Raw genomic sequence first — 23,118 nt, forward strand, 5'->3', positions numbered from 1 at the left:
AGAGAGAGAGAGAGAGAGAGAGAGAGGCAAAATAGAAATAGTCAACTACTTGTCTTTAATTTAAATTTTTTTTATTCTCTCATACATCACATCTACATCTTATACATCCCCTCCCTCCCTCTCCTCCCAGTCCCTCCCCTACCTCTCCTCTCCCCCAAATCCACTCCTCTATTTCTTTTCAAAAAATAGTTTCCTTTAAAAAAAAAAAAAGAGAGAGAGAAGGCTTCCCAGGAATATCTACAAAACATGGCATAACAAGATATAGTTGTTAAGTAAAGGATATGCTCTTTAATTTGTTGATCCTTTATTTATTTAGGATTTTTCTGCATTGATTCTGTTTTACTTTTATTAATTGGAAATATATTTAAATATATATCAAAGGAATTGTTTTGAAAAGGCAAAAAAACTATGTGGCCAGTGTGAGGACTATGGACCCCTGGTGGGATTAAGGGGACAGTCCTGTGTCCCTTCTTGTTTCCTGTGGTCTTGGATTTCACCTAGAAACATTTGGCTAAGGGGCCAGGAGTACACCAGTCAGCAAATGGTGTGTAGAAGTCTTGAGTGATGTCCCTTTTCAGACATGTTTTTGGGAAGATGGTTAATAGAACATTGACAAGATGAATGGGGTATGCACGGGACACAGCATGTCTGCTATGCCTCTGTCTGCTGTCTTTTTTCACAGAACAGAAGGCTTGGTGGATTCCTTTTCTCAGGGACTGGAAAGATCATACTCTGTCAGCAGCAGCATCCTGTGTGGCATCGAGCCATGGCTGAAGAATTTCCATCAGCTCCTACTCAACCCACCAAAGGTAAACGGCCTGGAGAGATTACTGTGGCATTAAGAGATGTGGTGTAGAAGACAAGACCCAAGTATGGAGAAAAGTGTGCATTAATGTTGCCCTTCGAGATGCTAGCTAGAAATACCCACGTTGCCTCTACTAGGAGAGGCCTGGGCTTGGGACATTTGCAGTTTCCCCTGGTACAGAGCATGAGGTTACCCTAGCCTTTTGGTCAGGGACACGCTTGGCCAAGGGTGGCTCCTGTAGGCCAAGATCCCAGGGGAACTTTTTGTTCAGTCAACAGCTCAGGGGAGTTCTTGGATTAGGCCAAGGACAGTAAAGTTCACAAAGATCCTCAACTGCTTCCTGCCCTCCAGCCTCACATTACAATCCTTTCCCATACACAGTTGCAGCCTTTTCCCTAGTACACCCACCTTACTTACTGACTTATTTATTGTCTCTTCCCCCTACTAATACGTAAGGATTCATGGAGGCAAGAACTCTGTTTTACCAAACACAGATGGATCAGAAAATACCTAAATCCAATCTAATGAAGCAAACTTGGGGCCATGAGATAGCTGAGTAGGCAAAATGCTTTCTGTGTAAGCCTCATAACCTGCATTTGGTTCCTGGGAATCATATAAAGATGAAAGGAGAAGATTAACTCTACAGAGTTCCCTTTTGTCCTTCACACATATACTGTGTGGTATACATGTGCCCAGGAGTGCGCAGACACATGCACACAGTACACACACAAGCAGATACATAATATATACATATGATCACTTTTTTTAATAAAAATATGGAATGCTTCATGAATTTGTGTGTCATCCTTGCGCAGGGGCCATGTTAATCTTCTCTGTATCGTTCCAATTTTAGTATATGTGCTGCTGAAGTGAGCGATCACTTTTTTTTTTTAAAACTTGGGGGAAAAAAACTACATTGCTAATGAGGCAAGCTTTATCAGTCTCTGAGAGAGTTCACTTAGCCTCTCTTAGCTCAGAATCCTCCCAAGAATTTCTTGGGCATACACAGCCAAGCACCATGTCCAGGGCTACAGTCTTTAGTTGGGCTAGCTTGCTTCAGATTGGTACTGCTAGCTCCATCATGAACACTGGACACATTTCATAGGCCATAGTACTGGTCCTTTGACCTAGTACGCCTGGATAACAGTCCAAGGAGCCTTATCCACTCCTTTTGGTCCTGAGGGGACAAAGTAGGTCTTTCATTTTTTGGATTCTGTTACTTCTTCTTATAGGCAGCCCTGTCTTGATCATACCCCACTGTCTTTAGGCCAGGCATATCGTAGGTGAGTGCCCCTGTTGGTTATAAGACTCCAGCTGGGTGTGTCTCCTATGTTTGCAGAAAAAAGCAATCCTGACTACTATTGGTGTGCTAGAGGAGCCCCTGGGGAATGCTCGTCTTCATGGTGCACGCCTCATGGCTGCACTGCTGCACACAAACACACCTAGCATCAACCAGGAGCTCTGCCGGCTCAACACCATGGACTTACTGCTGGTGAGTCAGCACCTGCCATGGCTAGCTCTGCTTGTTTGTATGTGGCATGCAATTTGCAGTTGAACATGGAGATGACTCCATCAGGGCAGGCACTTGAGCATCTGGGCAAAAAGACATGCCAAGGAGAGGTGACAATATCAAGGACTTGCTCATGGGTCTCTGGTAGAGCACACTGAGCAACACAGGGATGTCTTAGGCTCATGGTGTCCTGCCAGAGAGGATCTTCCTGATGGCAGAGGACAGGTGTCTGGCCTTGTTTTCTCTTAAGTCAAAGTATCCTGAGAGGTGGATCTCCGTGAGTGCTAGGCCAGCCTGGTCTACATAGTGAATACCAGGACAGCCAGAGCTACATAGTGAGATCCTGCCTCAAAAAAAAAAACAAAAAAACCCAATGAATAAAAAAGTGAATAATAGAAAGAAAGAGAGAAAGAAAGGAAGATAGATAGATAGATAGATAATAGATAGATAGATAACAAAACAGAAGAGTCCTGAGAGAGAAGGTCCTTGTTTTCTAAAATGGTCATCCTTATAGTTCTTGTCAAAACCAGTGAGTGGTCAGAAGCTATCCAGTGGCTGTAGATTACTCATCCTACCATGTTCTTTACCACCCTGGAGCAATTGCTCTGAAAAAAGACAGAAGGACTTTTGAAGACACAGTTACAATTAGGTGGCAGCAGCCTTGAGGGCTAGGGCAGGATTCTTCAGAAGATGGCATATGCTTGGAATCAGTGTCCAGTACATCCAGTAGCCAGGATACATGGGTCATTGGATCAAGGGTAAAAAAGGTGTAATTCTACTCACTATCACCCCACTAGGAAATATTTTGCTTCCTGTTTCTCTGACCTGTTCTTCTAGCAAGAAATGTTGGTTTCAGAGTAGGGAATGCTTTGCCAGGAGCCACAGCAAATGTTCCATTGAACTGGACCCTCAGACTTGCCCCCAGCCATTTTGAGCTTCTGATACCCTTAATTCAACAGGCTAAGAAAGGAAATAACAGTGTTAGGAGGGTGATTGATCCAGACTGCCATGGGGAGTTGGATTGCTTCTCTACAATGGAGGTAAGAAGGATCATGTCTGGAGTGCAGGAGATCCTTTAGAGCATCTCTTAGTGCTACTGTGCCCTGGATTTCAAATCAGTGGGAAAATGCAACAGTCTAATCCAGGCAGAATAAGAAAGGGCACAAATCCCTCAGGAATGAAGGTATGGGTCACTCCTCCAGGAAAAGAGCTAAGACCTGCTGAGCTGCTCCCTGAGGGTGGAGGACGTACAGGATGGGGAGTGGAGGAAGGCTGTAGGCCGGGCCTTTGGCTACTTTGTGGATACTAGTTACAACAGAATAAAGGACAGAGGGGAAGGGGCTGATATTATTAGACTACTTCCTGCTGATTACTGGCATAGAATTCCTTGGGGCAAGTTTGATCTCTGACACCAGGATATCTAATATCTTCTTTTTGTCTCTATGTGTACGACTGCTATGTGTATGGCTACTTGACAACTGCAACCAGCAGCATCCAACCACCAACTGGCCAGCTAACCTCTTCTATTGAGACTCTGGCATTTATATATGTTTGAAAAGTCCCCAGGATTTCAAATGTCAAACAATCACAGAAATGATCTGCAGGTAGTGAAACCACTTCCCTGCTAGAGCACGAGGCAAATCACAGTCAGCTGCTGTGGACAGTCCAAAGCAGCCCCACAGCTGGGGTTAAGACGAAACACATTCTGTTTGTTTGTTTGTTTGGTTGGTTGGTTGGTTGGTTGGTTGGTTGGTTTTTGAGACAGGGTTTCTCTGTGTAGCCCTGGCTGTCCTGGAACTCACTCTGTAGACCAGGCTGGTCTCGAACTCTGAAATCCACCTGCCTCTGCCTCCCAAGTGCTGGGATTAAAGGCATGCACCACCACTGCCCAGCAAAACACATTCTTAGAATATTTCTGTGGGATTTTTAAAAAGCCAAATTTCTCACTATAGAAGGTAGTTAGAAATACCAACTAAGGCCACATGACCAGTCACAGAAATAAGGATTATAATTGACATGTTTCTGCCATATTTTGTAAGAATGTGTTTGTGTAGATATTTGTGTTCTTTCCTCTATTTCTTTATCATACAATGTAACATCAATTAAGAAAATATCAGTGGTTTCCCCACTTGTTTAAATAGATCTTCTCTGGGACTAAGGATCTATAGCTTAGTGACAGAGTCCTTGGATAATGTACAGAGTCCTGTTCACACTCAAGCAATGGCTATTCTTCCAGAGGACCTGATACGGTAGCTCACAGCCATCTTTAACTCCAGGCCCAGGAAATCTGATACCCTCTTCTGGCTTCCAAGGACATATGTGTAAGCCCAACACCTGTAGAAATTTTAAAAAATAAATAAGAATAAAATAAAACAACAACAAAAAACAAAGAAAACAAACCCCAGCAAAACCCTTCAACTCCTAGTGTCAAAAATAAATAAATAGATGAATCTGGTCTTCAGTTCTGTCAGCGTGTTTTGTAGTTTTGGGTACACTGGATTTTTTTCGTTTCTTTTTGTTTTGTTTTTTTGGTTGGTTAGTTGGCTTGTTTGCCCCATTAGTTTACTCTCAAAGATTTTATTCTTTTGAATGTTGTCATGTATTACATCAAAGTATTGGTTTCGTTTTTGAGCTGGTTATTGTTCCTGTGTAGGAATGCAATTTTGTGTGTGTGTGTGTATGTTGACTTTGCATCCTACAATATTAGTGAATTATGAATAATTTCTTACCTCTAATGGTTTATGTGAACTCTTTAGAATGTTTTTTGGGGGGGTGTCTTTGAGATGGGGTATCACTATGTAGCCTTAGATGGCCTGGAACTTGCTATGTAGACTATGCTGGCTTTGAACTCACAGAGACATCCTGCTTCTGCCTCCCAAGTGCTGGGATTAATGGGGTGCAGCACACACTCAGAGTGCTGGGATTAACTGGGTACAGTGCACACTCAGAAAGGGATTGTGGGTTTTTCTGTTTTGTTCAGAGAAGTCAAACAGATGACTTCTCAGCTTATGTAATCTTTGGTATAACGAAGGGGCCCAGAATTATACCCCACCTCTCTACCTAGCACATTTCCTTTTGTGTGTAGCTAGGCCTGGGACTGTAGGCTGCTGTAACAACACCCTCCTCCCTGCTCCCGCCCCTGCCCCATCTGTGGGACACAGCAGTAGTAGGAAGGTCAGGAGCTGTGGCCTCAGGGTGCCTTCCCTCCTCTCCTGACTTGGTCTGGAAAAGGCTTTGTAGGAGATGGTATTTTTAATCCTCTGTGTTCCAGAGGAGACCCAAGACTTCTCCTTGCTTGGACTTTGTCAGTGATATTCCAGTTCCAGTCTTTGAGGGGTGCCTGCCATACTGCAGTCTCTTGTCCATATGGAGGAGATGTATGTCACTCACCTTGCGGGGAGTCCCAAGTTTAGCTCTGGTTACTCCCTGCTTAGAGACAAAATAATGAAGGGAAATTTAAATGCCTAGAGTTGAATAATAATTTTAAGAATACTGTATAGTAAAATATATAAAGTGTAGAGTATAAATTTTATAGGAAAATAAAGACACCATAAAAGAAAAAAAATACTCCAAATTAGGTAAGCTTCTAATTTAAAGAACAAAGAATAAATCCACAGAAAGTAGAAGGCAATTGCTTGGATAAGAGGGAGGTCATTGAGACACACACAGAGTAGCAAGCAAGAGGGCGTCAGTCGGAGTAAACTTCCTAAGTGAGAATGGGCCTCAGAGAAGCACAGCAGCGACTGCACTCTGGTGAAGTGAGCAGGTGAAGCTCTGCGAGTGCTTTCCTCTTTACAGTTCAGCTGTTTGGAGCAGACTCATCTCAAGACTGTCTTCTGTCCTCTGTTTACTCAGGACTTGTTTTTTAAGTACACCTGGAATAACTTTTTGCACTTCCAAGTGGAACTATGCATAGCCGCTATTCTTTCCCATGCTGCTCGGGAGGAGCAGGCAGAAGCTAGTGGATCCGATGGCAAGGTGGAGCCTCTGCAGGGGAGTGGAGATGGGAATGGGAAGCTGGAGACCGCCCCATCCATCACCAGCCCTCCTGAGAACACCATGGTGACCCATGTAAGTCCAGGCCATGTGGGGTTGTGCCACCTGCAGCCAGCACTTCCCAGGCTCAGGTGTGTTATCTCCTAACCCTCACATGGGTCAGAGGTGCTGCCGTCTTTGACCCCTAAAAACACAAAATTGTAAAGAAACATTCAGTTGGTGATGGAGAAGAGAAGGCAAGGCATTGCTTGCAAAGATGATCCAGTGGTTGTGGGTTGTGTCTGGGTAGGCAGCTACCTGGATACTGCAACCCCCCCCATGGATGTGCCCACAAGTGGCCTCTGCTCTGCTCAATCCATCTTTATAACTAACGCAGAAAGGAAAACTTAAGTTCTCATCAGAAAGCTTTCTGCAACTTTAGACCTCAAAGCTAGGTACACCAGCTTTCTCTGTAACTTCCCTTATTCTCCAGAGAATGATCACAGTTGTCACCTTGTCCCTTCCCCTGTGTAGGTCACCCTGGGGTTAGAGCCTGCAGCTCAATCTCTTTGACATCAGCATTTAATACTGTCCCTGGTAGAGAGCAGCCCTAATGAATGTCTGCCAGGGAAGAAGAGGGGGAAGCAGCTTGGGGGCATAAGCTGTACCTGAGCTGAGACCCACTGTGACTGCTGTCCACTTCTAAAGTGAGAAAGAACATTCTGGACCATATGGGCTGACAGGAGGGCAGAGGTTTGGGAGAGGGTACCTGGGTCTCTGTTCAAATGCCTCGTAGACAGCAGTGCGTGATTGGATTTAGAACGTCTCAGTGCTACTTGCTTGGGGACCTGTGAACAAACCTAGCAGGAGCTAATACTGGAGAAGATGCATGTAGTCTGGCCCACAGTTTATGGCCCAGCCATGAGACATGCAATTATAATGGCAAGAGCTACCTGGGCACAGGGAGTGTTATTCAGAGGCCATGTAGACCAACAGGGACCCTGGATAGTGACATGGAGGTATGAATATGGGTCTGTAACAAACATCCAAGAAAATAGCTGGGGGGCGGGGTGCAGAAAATGTTAGAGGCCCCAGAGAGCTGGTGGGAGAGTGCTCAGAGGTCCAGGTGGAGGCCCTTAGGAGGAGGGGAGGCAGAAGTCATTGTAGCATGTCGGAGGAGCAGAGAGTGCCTTTACTATACGTACTAGTCTTCATTCTCAGGCCGTTCAGTAACTTGAGACTTGGAGCCCTTGTGCATCAGTGATGTTATTGCCACAGGGTCTTGAGTGCTGGTTTGCCAGTTCACTGCCTGCAGCACCTAGGAGGCAGTGTGAACTGTGGCCTCCCTCTCACACTGCTTGCCACTCTGCTCTCACAGCTGTTCCAGAAGTGCTGCCTGGTCCAGAGGATACTGGAAGCCTGGGAAGCCAATGACCACACACAGTAAGGACTCTGAGGAACCCTCCTGGCCAATGAGAGATGCATCTTACCAGGATGTTGGGCACTGCAAGACCCCAGGCTCCTTGTTAGGCATCAGCAATTCTAATGTAGATATGTTCCTGGGACTATTCTAGAAGGGATCTTGCTACTGGGTATACAGCAGTAAGGGCTGCTCAGGCAGGAGGATGCAGGGAGGAATGGAGGGGTGTGGCATATTGAGTGATAAATGGCCAGGCCACACAATGGTAGGTAAGTGACCCCTTCCCACTTGTCTTGCTTGTACTTTGTGCACTTGTGGGGTTTGTTTTTGGTTTTTGGTGTCTGTGTGTGTGTGTGTGTGTGTGTGTGTGTGTGTGTGTGTGTGACGGGGTCTCATTATGTAGCCCTGGCTATCCTGGAATTCACCACATAACCAAACCTAAAACTCAGAGATCATGAGGAGCCTGCTATTTCCTCCCAAATGAATGCTGGGATTAAAGGCATGTGCCACTCCAACCAGCCAATGTTTTGGTTTTTTGAAACAGTCTAAGAGTATAGCCCAGGCTGGCCTAGAACTTCTGATGCTGCTGCCTCAGCTTCTCACGTGCTGGCTACAACCATTCTTTTCTTTTTTTCTCTTAAATGTATTACTTTATGTGTGAGTGTTTTGCCTCATGCATGTTTGTACACTATGGGTATATGCCTGTTACTCTCAGAGGCCAGATGATGGCACTGGATCCCCTAGAACTGGAGTTACTGATGGTTGTGAGCTGCCATGTGAGTGCTAGGATTCAAACCCAGGTTCTCTGGAAGAGCAGCCAGTGTTTTTTACTGATAAGCCATTTTTCCAGCCCCAGCTGTAACCATTCTTGCTTTTACTAAACTTGGAGCATACGTTGTTGGCTCTTGTGCACAGGGATGCATGTTAGCTTTTCTACAGCTTCTGTCTGAGCCTTCCCTCCACTCAGAAGCAATGCTCTGTTGTTTCTCAGGGCTTGATGGCCACCCCTCATTCATTTGTTGTGCTCTGAAAACAGGTGGGCTCTAAGCATTGTTGAGCAGAGCTCATGGGAGCCCAAAGGCGTGTGAGTACAGTTGTGGAACTGCCACCCAGGCCCTGTGAGGTGCACAGTAGAGGTTAGAGCAGCTCACTTGGTGTGGAGTCCTAGCCAGCTCCAACAGTGACGGTATCCCAGAAGCAGTGTGCCCAGTGCAAGCTGTGCCACCGTCACTGCTGCCTCTGTGGAGCTTGGGCCAGCACTGAGCTTTCTGCTTCCATCTTCATGTCCATAACTGGGCCACGGAGTAAGCAGTCTCATTAGTGTGTCTTGGTCTGCTGGGGGAGGTGTGGCTGAACTTATGCATAGCGGATGCTTGGTAGTCATCAGGGTCCTAGAGCTGAGGCTGTTGGTCAGGTACTGACTGCTTAGGTTCTGCCCCTAGAATTTACCTTGGAGTGACAACTGCAAAGTAGTCAAAGGCCTAGGTGACAGGTGACAGTGGAGATGACCTTCAGAAAGCCTGTCATTTGGCTCTCCCAGCAAGAAGTTGGTCAAAACCTGGACTGAATGACCTCCTTAATAGATTATTTCACTTTCAGGGCAGCAGGTGGTATGAGACGTGGGAATATGGGCCACCTCACAAGGATCGCCAACGCAGTTGTCCAGAACCTGGAGCAGGGCCCAGTGCAGACCCACATCAGTGAAGTCATCCGAGGTGTGCCCACTATGCTCCCCGCCCTTTGCCCTGTGTCCTCAGGAGTGACAACTACACTGGTATAGGTCAAACCATGCAGCCTTCTTTGTCATCTTCTCAGGGTAGGCTGGGTGTCCTCCTCATGGAGCAGAGATCTGAGTTTAAGAGACTCAGCCTGCCAAGGATAATTCATGACTCCAGTGTTGGGCTTAGCAACCATGAGCAGTCACCAGGCTCCCTAGTGCTCACGGGCTTTCCAGAGCTATGCCTGTGCTAGAGGTCCTGACTCACCTTCCTGCCATGTTTTCAACTCACACAACTTAGAGGGCCTTCCTAGTTTTCATATCAGGAGGCCATGAGTGTAGGTGATATTCTGTCCCCTAAGAGCAGCAAGACCTGGAACCCTGAACTCTTACCCCAAGCAGAGCTTCCACCCTCAGACATGGTGCTACTGCTCTGTGCACGGTTCCCTTATGTAATACCTCCCCAACAAGTATGAGTTAAGGAAACTCCAGGTTGTCCTCCCCAGGACTTAGGACCAGAGAAATTTTTTTCTTTGTGGTATCTTGGAGGCCACTTGCCTGTCTACCTTCTTCCTAGTTATACTTCACCAGTCTGGTGAAGTCAAGCTTGCTGGTCCATCATCACATGTGATGAGTCGGCAGCAGGGCAGAACAGTGAGCAAGCTGGGGTGACTTCTCTTGCTGCTCCAAGGGAAAAACAAATGGGCTTGGAGCCCAGTTTTGGGAGGTGAGGGATGAGCAGGAGGCTCTTGTTGCTAGATCAGGCATAGTCTGTAGTTTTCCACACTCCAGGCCTAGAAGGGCTGCAGTAGGAAGGTGCTTGCTTAGGGTATGCATATGTACCAGCAGGCAGTTTCAGACCAGGCCTGATGACATATACTTCTAATCCCAGTACTCTGGAGGCAGAGATAGGGAGATCTTTAGGAGTTTGAGGCTTGCCTGGTCTACATAATGAGTTCCAGGACAGCCAGAGTTACATGGTGAAATCATGTCTCAAAAAACATAAAACAGAACTCCCGTGCCCCCTGAGGTCTCTGTAGAACAAGCTGAACATTGCCCTGCTCAGAGTTGCTGTAGCCTAAGGCCCTGCAGGACATTAGCCCTCCCACTTTGCTATACGGGCTTACTTCCTATCAGCAGCTCCTGTTTGTCTTGAGTGGATGGATCGTAGAAGCATAACTTGTCCCCCTCTGGACCAGCCTTTGCCTGCTAGGGCTGCTGAGTGCCCTACCCTGGGACTCGTAAGTCCCATACTTCTGAGGGTACTCATAAGGACTTATGAGTAGCACTTGCCTTGCAGGACTCCCTGCAGATTGCCGTGGACGCTGGGAGAGCTTTGTGGAAGAGACGCTGATGGAGACCAACCGCAGGAACACTGTGGACCTGGTGAGGAAGCTGGGGCTCCTTCCATGGTGACCACTGACAGTCCCATATGCACCACTCTGCAGCACAGGTGGAGGAGGAAATCGCAAGGGCAGGACTGGACATTTAGTTCACTCTGGCCTGCAGTCTGTTACATACCCTTGCTGTGTCACAGCAGAGCTGGCTCCGAGAATCTCTTTGCAAAGCTAGTGTTATCCTTCTTGATCTCCTCTCTCCAGAGCTATGGCTTATTTGTGAAGGACTCTGCTTGGGTTCCAGGGCATTACCTGGACCAGGGAGGCTGGGCTTTCTTTCATGAGGCTTTGGCCTCACTTGGCATTTCCTTGCAGTAAGCCGCACAGGCCTACAGGTGTCGGGATTGGTGGTGTGGGAGGGTTTGGGGAGGGGGAGACTTAGGCTGGGCTGGGTGGGGCCTGGGACTCTGGGTGAGGCCTGGCTAGCTCACATGCCCACCCCATCTGGCCTGTGTTTTAGGTGAGCACTCACCACCTTCACTCCTCAAGTGAGGACGAGGACATTGAGGGGACTTTCCCTAACGAGCTGTCCCTTCAGCAGGTGAGGGCATGGCCGGCACTCCGCACCCTGCCGGGCCCTTCTGGAGCCTGTGTCCTTGGTAGTGCTTAGTTCCTGTGACATTGCATAGCAAAAGAGAAAAGTAACTCATCTCCAAGCACATCCTTGGGAGAGGGGGGCCTGGGAGAGTACCCCCAAAGTCATATTATCTTGTGAGACTCCTGGGGACACTAAGCTTGAAAGCTGACTAAGGAGGTGCTCTTCTGTATGCAACTGCTCAACCACTGTGAACATTCAACCTCTGGGAAAACTCACTGCCTGCTTCTCAAGAGGCTCCTGAGCAATGGAGTGGGCTCCAAGGAGCAGCCACTAGGCCATAGTTTGTTCCATAGCAGCACCCTCTCCTCCCAGGCCTTCTCTGAGTACCAGATCCAGCAGATGACAGCAAACTTTGTGGATCAGTTTGGCTTCAATGATGAGGAGTTTGCAGACCAAGATGACAACATCAAGTGAGTAGAGCCACATGAAAGCTCAGGATCTAGGCTAGCACTTGCCTAAGCAACAGCACCATAGAAGCAGCTCCACATGATCTTGGCAGGAATGAGGTCCACTGTCCCTGAGAAGCTAGCAAGTGTCCCACCTACTGCCTGAGGGCCCAGGCCTGCTGGAGCACAGGCGGTACTGAGGGACCTTGTTCTTGCAGTGCCCCATTTGACCGGATTGCAGAGATCAACTTCAACATTGAAGCCGATGAGGACAGTGTGAGTGACGGGGGCCACTGCAGGGCTGCAGGGCTGCAGGGCATAGCAGCACTCGATTACACTGCTCAGATAGTTTAGGCAGTTCCCACAACTTGGTCCTTGTCACAGGTGGATGGGACTATGGGGCCCTGGCCAGTATGTTTATGTGTCAGGACTGGGAGGCTCCCCTCCATGGGAGTTGGGAGTAGAGCTTCCCTCCTTGCCTCCTCCCACATTGTCTGTCAGCCATGTTCTGTGAGCTAGCCCCTCTGGAGTTCTTTGGGACCAGATTCTCCAGAAAACAGCTCCTCATTCTGTCTCACAGCCCAGTGCAGCTCTGTTTGAAGCCTGTTGTAGTGATCGGATCCAGCCTTTCGATGATGATGAAGAGGAGGACATTTGGGAAGATGAAGAGACTCGATGCACTGCCCGGGTGATGGCCAGAGCCAGGTGTGGGTCACGCATTCTCCCAAAGCCTCCACCAGTAGGGAGCAGGCATAAGATTAAGCACTGGATGTCCAGCCACTGTTAAAAGTGCTCAGACACCTACAGGGGCAGTGGCCCTTTTGGCAGAGACCAGAGCAGAAACTGAGAGCCAAGTAATGCTTATTCTGGACACCCTGTACCCAACCCTGGTCCCAATTCCTGAGCCATCACAGGTTCTCCAGCATTGGGCATCTAACCAAGGCTCACCAAACATCTGCTGCCTTTATGTCTGCCCAGGTTTGGAGCCCCTCATGTATCGGATAACTACTCAAAGAATGCCTTGGAGCATGGAGGCCAGGACAGGAAGACTGGCTCAGCAGTAGCTAGGAATGTGCCTGGATTGGCCGCTCCTTCATCTCCTACACAGAAAGAATGTCCTCGCTCAGAGAGTGATTCAGCAGGTAGGACCTGAAGGCTGTACAAGAGACATGAGTCCTGAGGACAGGGTGTGGTGACTTGACTGAGGGACCCCCTTTGGAGCCACTTTTTCCAGCAGTTGATGACCTACTTCCCCATCTACACATGGTTTCATGAAATGTTCTGGGAGGTCTGACCACCATGGGTTCCACTCAGCACTGAATCAAGAGCCAGGTGCTCTTACTCCCTTGTGTTGCAGTGCCTGCATACATCTGCACCTGCACAGCTGGTATCCATTGTCTTTGCTAGGGAAGGGAAACCCCATGTAACCTGTATGTTGCTCTTTGCCATCTCTCAGATGTACTCAGGAGCATCTACCCATATACTACCCTTAGAGACCCCTTTTATCTGCTCTGGGTGCTTAGATACTCAGGACATGGGCAAGAAGCCAGCTTTCTGTTAGGAGTTGTCAGCACCCTAGCTGGGGCTGACAAGAAGCTGCAAGGGCAGGAACACCCACAGTAGGGCCCACCCATGCTGACATCAGAGAGAGAGAGCAGAGTGCCTGCTGGGACCTGGGTTGGGATAGGTGAGATGGTACCTACTTTGTACCATCAGTCTTACTGGAGGACAGATGGGGCTTCACAGGTATCCCATGAGGCACCACACCAGCAAGAACTGATGCCCACATGAGCATTACTGATACCCATGCCCTCTGTTGCATGGGTAATTTACAGGACCCTTTCCAACGTGATTTATAGGGGCCCTTACACACAGGTGTTCCCGGGTTTGAGGAACCCTGTAGGCACTACTGGGGAGTCCTGCCATCTCTGACACTTGAGACAGAGAGGGCTCTTCTGTGGTTTCCTAATTGGGAGCATCTTGCATTTCTGTTCAGCTCTGCTGCCCCCTCTACCTATCTCTATGGTGCTGCTTCTCCCTTGTCTATCACACACTAGGCCTGCCTACTCTTGACTGCTGCATCTCCTTCTGGCAGGTACTACATGGACAGCAGTGTTTGATGAGCCAGTGAACCCGCTGTCTGCAGCCCCAGGAGCTGCGAGGGATGTGGGTTCTAGTGCATGGGCGGCTGGTTCTTCAGTTGCAGAGGAGAAAGGCTGGGCTAAATTCACCGACTTCCAGCCTTTCTGCTGGTAACAAACATCAGAAATGGAATCATGCCTGTTGGGTGTCAGGACTAGTGTTGCCCAGTGGACTCAACACGTCCTCATCTTCTTTTCTAGCTCTGAGACAGGGCCCCGGTGCAGCTCTCCTGTGGACATGGACCACAACAATGCCGAGGGTGGCCAGAGTCCAGGCCCAGAGAAAGCCTGTGAGTAGTAGCAGCTCAGACAACTGCCTTGACTAGTTTGCAGGCTAGGCCCCATTGAGAAGGTGGGAAATGGTCATGGCCCCAGGTGTGGCTATGTCTTTGTGGTCTTGGGTTCCTTACATACTTGGATTGGAGTTGTCATGAACTGTTCACTGTACAATACACGTAGAGCTTTAGGGGTACAGGGCAGGACAACACGCCCATTAGGATGCCCTCAGAGCCAGATCCAATCAGGCCCTAGGCCCAGGCCTGTACTTTACAACCCACCTGCATCCTTGAGTCACATTGTTAAGTTTTGTAGGTGAGTCCCTGCTGGGAAGCCGATAAGGAATTTGACCAAAAAGTCCTTGGCCTGAAAGTTCAGGCAACACTCCTGACATGTCCTTCCTGGGCATTAGGTTTAAAGTGACTTCTCTGAGCCCATGTTTCCTCCACTGAGAAGAGCACACATGACTCCTATCTTGTGGAGTAGTGGGGCAGACCACATGGAAGGTACATAGCAGTCCATGTGGTTCCTGCGAACATGCAGATACACGTGTGTAACACTCAGGAAGCCAACATAAACTATTTCTGCCTCTCATCTCTTACACTGACTCATGCCAATCTGGGGTCCCTGTGGCCATGGTAGCTGTGTTCTCAGGCTTCTCTGCCCTCACAAATATCACAGGGTTTCTTCTTTTGCAGTTGGTCCTACCTCGCCTTGTGCCTGGAATGTGTGTGTCACTAGGAAGGCCCCACTGGTAGCCTCTGACAGCAGCTCCTCTGGGGGATCTGACAGTGAAGAAGATGAGAAGGCAGCGGGTGCTATGGAAGCCGTGTGCACAGGCCATACTGGAAAGGCCTCCCCTCCACCAAGGACAGTGGAGGCTGCTGTTGGCAGGTGTGAAGGGAGTGGCAAGTTTTCCTGGGGGGCCCAGTGAACATTGCATGGCTTCTGAGCTGAGGGCCATAAGTCACTGGCTTTGTAACCACTGAGAACAGGGCTCAGTGGCCAGATTTCAGCTCTCTGAGAACAAGTGGAGACCAGACTGGAATTCCTTGCTGCTGCCCCATGGCTTATGATCCTGTGAAGCTGTCTCTAGAAAAAACAATGCCTCTTTACCAAGGGGGAAGGCTGGACTGGAGGGCTGGACTTCTTAGACAACAGTGTATAGTTTAGTGTTTCAGAATAGGAAATAGAACCTGGGTGTCCCAAGAGCTCCCCAGAAACTTGGAAGGACAGTCCCCACTACAGAGGCCAGTTACAGAGAATACCTGGTTTTCAGGCTCGGGGACTGGCTAACCTCCTTGGTGTCTAGGGTTGCCCTTAACTTTTTACAGGGCAAACTTATGGCTCTGGCCAGTACAAAGGCCCTGTTCAGGGTGCAGTAGAGCAGTCTCAGGGCCGGCCCCTACCAGAGGACAAGGTACTAATCTCACAAGGCTCTTGACCTTAGGCCCATGTGGGTTTTTTGTGTATTTTGTTTTGGATTTTGCATCTACTCCTGTATGAGTATCATCTGTAGGCTTTTTGGTCTTGTCCCTGCCTACACGTCCAAGTCTGGAATGTACCAGACACAGGTTGTTCTTGACACAGTGGGCAGCAGAGAGACTGCCTAGCACAGGTTCACTATCATGCATTCAGGCTCAGGGTCCTACCAGCCCTGCCTACTCTTCCTCCCAAGCAGGTAGGCCCTGCGCACTTCTGGAGAGTCCTCTGATATTGACTTCAAGGTTTTCCTCAGCTAAGCGTGGAGATCCAACAGCTGGAATCCATGGTTGGTGTAACACAGGGGTCCCTAACCTTCCTATTGTGTGACCTTTAATACAGTTTCTCATGCTGTGGTGATCCCAATCACCACATTATTTGCGTTGCTACTTCACAACTGGAACTTTGGTACTGTGAACATGATTTTAAAGGGTCACAGCCCACAGGTTCAGAACTACTGTTTGTAGCTGGGACTCAAAAGTCTCATACTCTGTACCCACAGCCCCTGGCTGCTCATGTCCAAAACTCATGAGGCCCTGGCTCTGTGTTCTAGGAACTACAGGCAGGATATTGCCCCTAAAACCAACAACACTATGCATCTAAAGGACTTGTAGAAAAGCAAAAGAGTAGAGCCAAGACTTGGAGAAGGGTCCACATGGTTACTGATTCAGATGCGATAAATTAACTATGAAGAAAAGCCTAGACTGGAGTCCCTTGGGTGGAGAGCACACAGGCTTGTTTTCGAGTCCTGCTGTGTTGGCGGATGGCCTCAATTCACAGCCCTCCCGACTCCATCGCTTTAGTGATCACATTACCGAGGAAGACCAGCACATCCAACTAACAGCCTGCCTTAAAAGTCTAGATTTGTAAAACCTTCATCCTCCTTTCCTAAATCCTTCCTAGAGAAATACTTTAACCCTGCTGCAAAAAGACAAAGTAAACCCTTTACAAAGCCATTCTCAAAACTTGCTAGGTAGCTGAACCACTGCCAAATTTTATTCAGCCTTTACAACTTCCTCCCTCCCTGTTTGTCCTGAATCTCATCTGAGAATCCCTCCCTGGGACAGAGCTAGGCATCTTTGTTCTGTAGGATCCATCTGCTACTTGTGGTTAGGCTAAATTAGGCTAGCCTTGGGTATGAAAGCCCTCAGTCCTTATATAATCCCTCCCACTCACCCCCACTTTTTTGCAAACACAGGTCTCACTTTATAGCCCTGGCTGGCCTAGAACTCTCTATGTAGGTCAGGCTGGCCTCAAACTCAGTGTAGCCACCCCACAGAAGATAGAAGCAGAAAAGAGCTGTGTGCGTTCCTTGTAGGCCCTTTGCTGGTTGTTGGGTAGCTGAGGTAGGCAGCAGTGAGGTAGGGGCACCCGTAACTGGAGCCTGTCTGCCACACAGGGCTGAGTGTCCTCACAGTACCGTGTTAGCCCCTGCCTGCCCTGCACCTTCAGAAGTGACCATCAGTCCTGCCGTGGCTACCATAGCACCCAGCAAGGCAGGCTCTCCCACGGCCACCATAGTGGTCTCTTCCTCAGTGGCTACTGCAGTCCCCCCAGGACCGATCATGGCAGTAACCACAGCATCCCCAGCCATAGTTGCCAACCTGGGGACAATGACAAAGGACAGGTGAGTAGACTGGCCGAAGAGGGTAGGATGGGATTGGATGAATCCCAGAAGCTCACATGGTGCAACTCTGCCTCTTCCCCCATTTATGCAGGAAGACAGATGCCCTGCCAGAAGGAGCTGCCTTAAATGGTCCCGTGTAACTGCTGCCACCCAGCTATGGCCCGCCCTGGTCAGGCTGCTTCTTTAATCAAGAAAACTACCTGGTGATGCAATTTTTTTTTTTTTATTTAACTTTAAAATAAATGCTGCATTTGGTAAAGCTGGCAGTGGAACCAGTTGGATGACCCAACTCATATCTCTCTGGCCTGCCCTTGGTCCTGTTAGAAGACAGGATGTACCTGGCCACTCCCAGTCCAGGTCTTGGTATGGCAATGAGATCTTTGACATGCAGATTCTACCTGCAGGAGTTGGGGAGGGAACAAGACTTTACGGTGCCAGTGCCATCAGATGGGCAGGAGGGTGAGGGTCTCCAGGCTCTGGTTTCATCTGTATTTTTTAACATGGAGGAAAAGCTGTTTTTTGCACTTTGTACCCAGCTACAGTACAGGGTCTCTCTTGGCTCAGGGCAGATGTAAAGGCCCGAGTTGGAGAGACCTGGTCCCCACTAATAATAATACATGGGGGGTCTGGCACTAGTTTGGCCACATGAGGTCAAACCCCAGTTCTAGCTGCCCAGAGGCTCCTGGGAGCTGGCATTGAATCAGGCTACAAATTTTGACTGCCTTAAAAACAAAAGACCCTCTGGACCTGATGGAGTTGTCTCTGTGCTCAGCAGGGCAGACTGGCACACTTGGGTGGGTGTTGGAGCTGCATCAGATAAGTAAGAGTGGACACAGAAGATCACTGGGAGGCTTAGAGACAGGGTGGGCCCATATTGTCCAGGAAGAGTCTAAAAAAAGTCTATGTTTGTTTTTTTTTTTTTTTTTTTTTTTTTTTTTTTTTTGTAATGTTCTGACCTTCTGACAGGGCATCCAACCCCCAATAAAAAGTATCATTCTTACTGAAAAACTGTGTGTTATTGTTAGACTGCAGATGCCGAGCCCCTGCCTGTGTGGACACCTTTGCTATCCCTGGGCTCATTCTCAGCAGTTGGGACTCATGTTGAGACAGAAATGAAAAGCTCTACCTAACAGTCAAACCAGTGACACCCATTTTGTGAAGGCTTGCCCCACCCAACCCCAGGGCCCATCCTGAGAAGTATACAGGAGGTGTATCCCTCTAGAAGTGAGCCAGCCCCAAGGGACATACCCCTCCCTCTCAGCAGCTCCTCTGCTTCCTTCATTGGGTCCTGTGGTTCTGCCCTGGGCCTCTGCCAGCATTCACCTTTTTGCTCAGTAAGGTGCCTCAGCCACTTCCCCAGCTCTTGACTCAACACTGAAATGTGGAGGGCAGGACTCTCCTTCCCAGAGTCTGTCCTGATGGGTTTCCTGAATCAGAGTTCAGGAAAGATCTAAGGTTATCCCATGTCCGGTTGTGAGGACCAGAAATTATGATGACAGAGTAGCAGAGCTGATGGAGGTTCAGTCACCCCCCACCACAGAAAGTCACCCCTCTGGCATCTCCACTGGATCTGCCTCTTTTGTACCTGCTGCTGCTCACCCTCCACCTTAAAGAGCCAGGCAGGGCCCAGATTTCCAGTGGCTAGCCCTCAACACCAACAAACGCCCTGAGACGTTCTCCAATGTCTCCAGCACTCATACCTCTCTGGGCCAGTCCTGATTAACAGTATACAGCCAATGAAGTCTAGCCTGGTGAGGTTCGACAACAGTAACTAGCCCAGCAACAAAAAAAATCACAACACAAATGTAACCCCAGGGAAGGAGGAGGAGTGGGTGTAGACAGCCTAGGACCCATGACCACTCTGGGTGTTGCCCCGTCACTAAGCCACACCCCCATCCTAGCTTCCCTGCTGGAGAGCCTTTTTTCCTAAGAGCCCATGCTCCTTTCTGTCCAGGGCCTATGACCTTTGTCCTTTGCCAAGGTCTTTCACTCCCTCTACAACACCCTGCAGCATCCTTGATTTGAACTAATGTTCCAGAGTGATCTGGGTTGGAAAGATGGGGCTTTCTCTGGCATGGAGGCTTGGGGAAGATGGTTGGCTGAGTGCTAAGCAAGGATTTAAAAAGTCCTTCCTTGGCTGCAGGAAGTCCCCTTTCTGTGCAAAGCTGCTCATGGCCAGGGATCTTGGAGGAAGATGGGCTCAGGTTCCAGAAAAGGCATTTAAAAAAGATAGCAACCCACTACCCACTCAGAAGACCCCAGGGTTGAGACAAAGGAGCCCCTCTGGGCAGATTCACAGCTCACATTGCTGATGCAGGCACACAAGTATGTCGTTAGTTCTCTCTTTATATAGACTCTGGTTCTAGAAACAACTTAGCACAGCCAGCCGGCCAGGGCCAGCACACTGATGGGCTGGGTAGGGAGGGCTATTTACAAGCCCTGGGCAGGGCTGTACCATGGCCGCGTCCCTAAACGGCTCAGCCATGACACCACAATAAGTTAGAGCTGGCCAGGTGGGGCGGGGCGGGGGCTGTACACACAAGTGCTGGGGGGCTCAGGGCCTCAAATACTGTCGAGGGCCGGGGCTGTAAACATGGCCGGGGCGGCCCTGCCCACCCCTAGTGGTCTGTAACGACTGGAAGCAGAGCAGCCCGGGCAGGGCCGGGAGGGGTCAGGCATCCGACAGGCAGCTCTGGATCCGGTCCACCCACTGCTGGGCTGAGGGCACATCCTGGGCACAGAAGTTGTAAACTCGACGTGTTGTCTTCACCTGGGAAGAGCGGGTTACTGACTTCATGCCCTACAACTCCAAGCCCCTGGCCCCAGGTATTCCCCACCCCTTGACAGAGGCTCACATCAAAGAAGGCCTTCTCATCCACAGTCTTAGGGGCACCTATAGTGGGTGTGCCAGGTGCCACAGCTTCCACCTCTGCCAGGTCAATGACACCCTTGCATTCTGTGTCCACTCGGTGGTCATAGTAACGCAGCTGGGGTGAGGATGAAAAGATGCGCAGAGTCAAGACAGGCCTGTCTTCTGTTTCCCTTGTCCCTGTACCACCACTCACCTGGTGCTTGGTCTTGTCTAGGACAAACCAACGGGCTTTCCAGGGCTTCATGAAGGCCCCCTTCTTGTACAGGGTGCCCTCATAGGACCTGCATTTGTACCAGAACCAAAGCCAGGTTAGCTATTAGGTGGAAGACCACCCTTAGAAATTAGATAAAGGGTCAGTCCCTCTGTGTGTCAGACACTGGGTCCCAAACACCGTATCTGGGAGGTAGTCCCATATGACACAGACACCCTAGAGAGGAAGAGGAACTTAGCAGTCAAATCTGTGGGAGCAACCAGACTAAAATGGCCTCTCAAGGGTCAGGAAGGATGGATCCTGTCTGGCCGAATTTCATCTAGTGACTGTCCTACGTGTACCTCCTGGCTCCATTTCAGACCTGTTACAGTCACCAGGTCTACAACCCAAACCTCTTTTGATGCTGGCCTATGCTTAGGCAATTGTTCAGCTTTTGCAAGTCCTTTTACCTACAGAAAATACTGAACTCCTCAAAGATCCTAACTCCACTTGAGAGTCATGCACAGGTCCCAGTTCCCAGTGCAGAGGTAGCAGTAGGCTGTGCCTCTCACCTGTTCTCACTCTCAGATGTCTGGAACTGGCTGTACAGTGTGCTGGTGCTCCGCCGGGCAGCCTGACGAGAGCTGGATGTGGTTGAGCCACTGCTCTGGTCACTGTCCAGGCTGAGGCTAAGAGTAGAGCCAACAGGCCCCTCCTGTAGATAGACACCTAGCGAGCGGCGGTGGTGGGGCACAGCTGACACCAGCAGTGAGCTAGGGGTACCCTGCAAAAAGCAGAGTGGGATTAATATCAAGGCTGATTAGCCTCCATCTCCCGGCAACACACATACCAGGTATTCCTCAGCCCAGCCGACCACCCACCCACTTACACGTCCATCTTGCCGGCCTTCAAGGCGGTGAGCAGCCTTCACCCGGTCCCAGGTGTCTTTCCAGCGTTCAGAAGGTCGACCTAGCTCTGTCTCTAATCGCTGCAGCTCCTGGGGAGAATTGGTGAGCAAAAGATGATCCAGAGGCTGGAAAGACAGCTCAGCAGTTATAGCACTTATTCTTGCAGAGGAGCTGGGTTTGATGCCTGGCATCCACATGGTAGTCATATCTATCTGTAGTTTCTGGGGATATAACCCTTTTCTGACCTTTGTAGGTCCCAGATGTGTATGCAGTACATATACATATATGCAGGCACAACATGCATACACATAAAGAATTTTTTAATTTAAAAATATTTAAAAAAAAACAAACAACAACAAAACAAAAATCCAGACTGAGCGGGGCAGTGGTGGTGTACGCCTTTAATCTCAGCACTCGGGATGCAGAGGCAGGCAGATTTCTGAGTTCGAGGCCAGCCTGGTCTACAGAGTGAGTTCCAGGATAGCCAGGGCTACACAGAGAAACCCTGTCTCGAAAAAAAATAAAATAAAATAAAATCCAGACTGAGTGGGCATACTGGTTTAGTTAGTAAAGGCTTGTCAAGTAAAATACAATCCTTAGGACCTACATGACAGAAAGAGAGAACTTGCATCCTAAAAGTTGACCTCTGACCTTGAACCCCCCCCCCCACACACAGACCCACTAAATAAATGTAGTTTAAAACATTTTAAAAATATGTCCAGACCAGAGGTGGTACACTTCTTTAATCCCAGCACTCAGGAGGCAGATGCAGGACAACTTAAGAGTTACAAGCCAACAAGGGCTATATTATATCAGGAGATAAAAAAAGATGATGTTATATAGTTCATAAGGATATGACTGAGCACTGATTTTGGTGAACATGCTGCAAGCTAGAAACAATGTAATGACTTAAAACTGATTGTAGTCTATGGGTTTAGTTAGCATTCTATAATGACACCTTAAAACTGAATGTTGTATGTGGGTTTAATTAGTATTCTATCAATGGGGGTTCAGCGTGGGGCTTGAATTTAAAAAACTTGCCACATCTGAATTCTATATTCAAAGAAAATACCCTTTAAAAGCAATGACACATGGACTAAGTGTAGTATAGCTCAGGGTTAGAGAAAGCACTTGTTTCCCATGTACAAAGCTGGATTTAATATCCAACAACACTAAACATGTAAAAAGAAAGAAAGACGGAGAGAGGCAGGTAGGTATAACTGGGCACTGTGTTTCCCGTGCAGCTTTACCTTCCTGGCAGGCTAAAACAGAAGGATCACTTGAGACTAGCAGGTCTAGGCCAGCCTAGGGAAACACAGCAACACCCCATCTCCTAAAAATAAGTGAGCCAGGCGGTGGCGGTTCACGCCTTTACTCCCAGCACTTGGGAGGCAGAGGCAAGTGGATTTCTGAGTTCGAGGCCAGCCTGGTCTACAGAGTGAGTTCCAGGACAGCCGGGGCTATACAGAGAAACCCTGTCTCATAAAACGAAAAAAAAAAAAAAAAAAGTGAGAGCTGGGCATGCTAGTTTACAAAAGTAATCCTAAAACTTAGAAGGTTGAAGCCAAAGTATCAGGAAGGAACTCCAGGCCGTCTTTAGCTACATAAGATGTGTCTCAAAGGATAACAATAGCTGAGCACAATGGCATATGCCTTTAACTAGAAGGTTGAAACAGAAAGATTACTGAGTTTGAAGCCAGCCTAAGAAAAAAATGCTAGTTCCAGGTTAACTTGGGCTACAGTGAGACCCTGCCACATACACATACACACACACAGACACAGACACCCACAGACACCCACACACCCACCCCCCC

General features: G+C 48.7%; 2 protein-coding genes and 1 non-coding gene across 19 annotated transcripts in view; 1 reads left to right on the plus strand and 2 right to left on the minus strand.

The window, feature by feature from the left end:
* The window catches only part of Ppp6r2 (protein phosphatase 6 regulatory subunit 2), a 69,906-nt gene extending 51,687 nt beyond the window's left edge, over positions 1-18,219 (plus strand). For 7 of the 13 annotated variants that reach the window (XM_031352735.1, XM_031352728.1, XM_031352777.1 and 4 more), the window contains 17 exons: positions 683-809; positions 2,145-2,297; positions 3,275-3,355; positions 6,171-6,386; positions 7,669-7,733; positions 9,310-9,425; positions 10,728-10,813; positions 11,285-11,365; positions 11,735-11,832; positions 12,027-12,084; positions 12,389-12,513; positions 12,787-12,950; positions 13,904-14,060; positions 14,151-14,239; positions 14,924-15,119; positions 17,107-17,334; positions 17,426-18,219. In XM_031352735.1, the coding sequence (XP_031208595.1) occupies positions 683-809; positions 2,145-2,297; positions 3,275-3,355; positions 6,171-6,386; positions 7,669-7,733; positions 9,310-9,425; positions 10,728-10,813; positions 11,285-11,365; positions 11,735-11,832; positions 12,027-12,084; positions 12,389-12,513; positions 12,787-12,950; positions 13,904-14,060; positions 14,151-14,239; positions 14,924-15,119; positions 17,107-17,334; positions 17,426-17,474 (2,089 nt within the window). In that variant the 3' untranslated portion in view covers positions 17,475-18,219. The remainder of the gene's footprint in view (positions 1-682; positions 810-2,144; positions 2,298-3,274; positions 3,356-6,170; positions 6,387-7,668; positions 7,734-9,309; positions 9,426-10,727; positions 10,814-11,284; positions 11,366-11,734; positions 11,833-12,026; positions 12,085-12,388; positions 12,514-12,786; positions 12,951-13,903; positions 14,061-14,150; positions 14,240-14,923; positions 15,120-17,106; positions 17,335-17,425) is intronic. The other 6 variants (XM_031352770.1, XM_031352808.1, XM_031352762.1 and 3 more) reach the window with 5 other exon arrangements.
* On the minus strand, positions 1,576-1,682 carry LOC116083044. The gene has a single exon (XR_004115572.1). It is a non-coding gene; the product is annotated as a U6 spliceosomal RNA (small nuclear RNA).
* Positions 18,220-19,662: 1,443 nt separating the features above from the next.
* Sbf1 (SET binding factor 1) overlaps positions 19,663-23,118 on the minus strand; it is a 27,510-nt gene continuing 24,054 nt past the window's right edge. For all 5 annotated transcript variants that reach the window (XM_031352706.1, XM_031352693.1, XM_031352701.1 and 2 more), the window contains 5 exons: positions 21,286-21,393; positions 20,969-21,180; positions 20,400-20,487; positions 20,190-20,321; positions 19,663-20,104 (listed from right to left, as the gene is read on the minus strand). In XM_031352706.1, coding sequence (XP_031208566.1) covers positions 20,006-20,104; positions 20,190-20,321; positions 20,400-20,487; positions 20,969-21,180; positions 21,286-21,393 — 639 coding nt within the window. In that variant the 3' untranslated portion in view covers positions 19,663-20,005. The remainder of the gene's footprint in view (positions 20,105-20,189; positions 20,322-20,399; positions 20,488-20,968; positions 21,181-21,285; positions 21,394-23,118) is intronic.

This window comes from Mastomys coucha, unplaced genomic scaffold (assembly GCF_008632895.1).
Source record: "Mastomys coucha isolate ucsf_1 unplaced genomic scaffold, UCSF_Mcou_1 pScaffold11, whole genome shotgun sequence".
Lineage (NCBI taxonomy): Eukaryota > Metazoa > Chordata > Mammalia > Rodentia > Muridae > Mastomys > Mastomys coucha.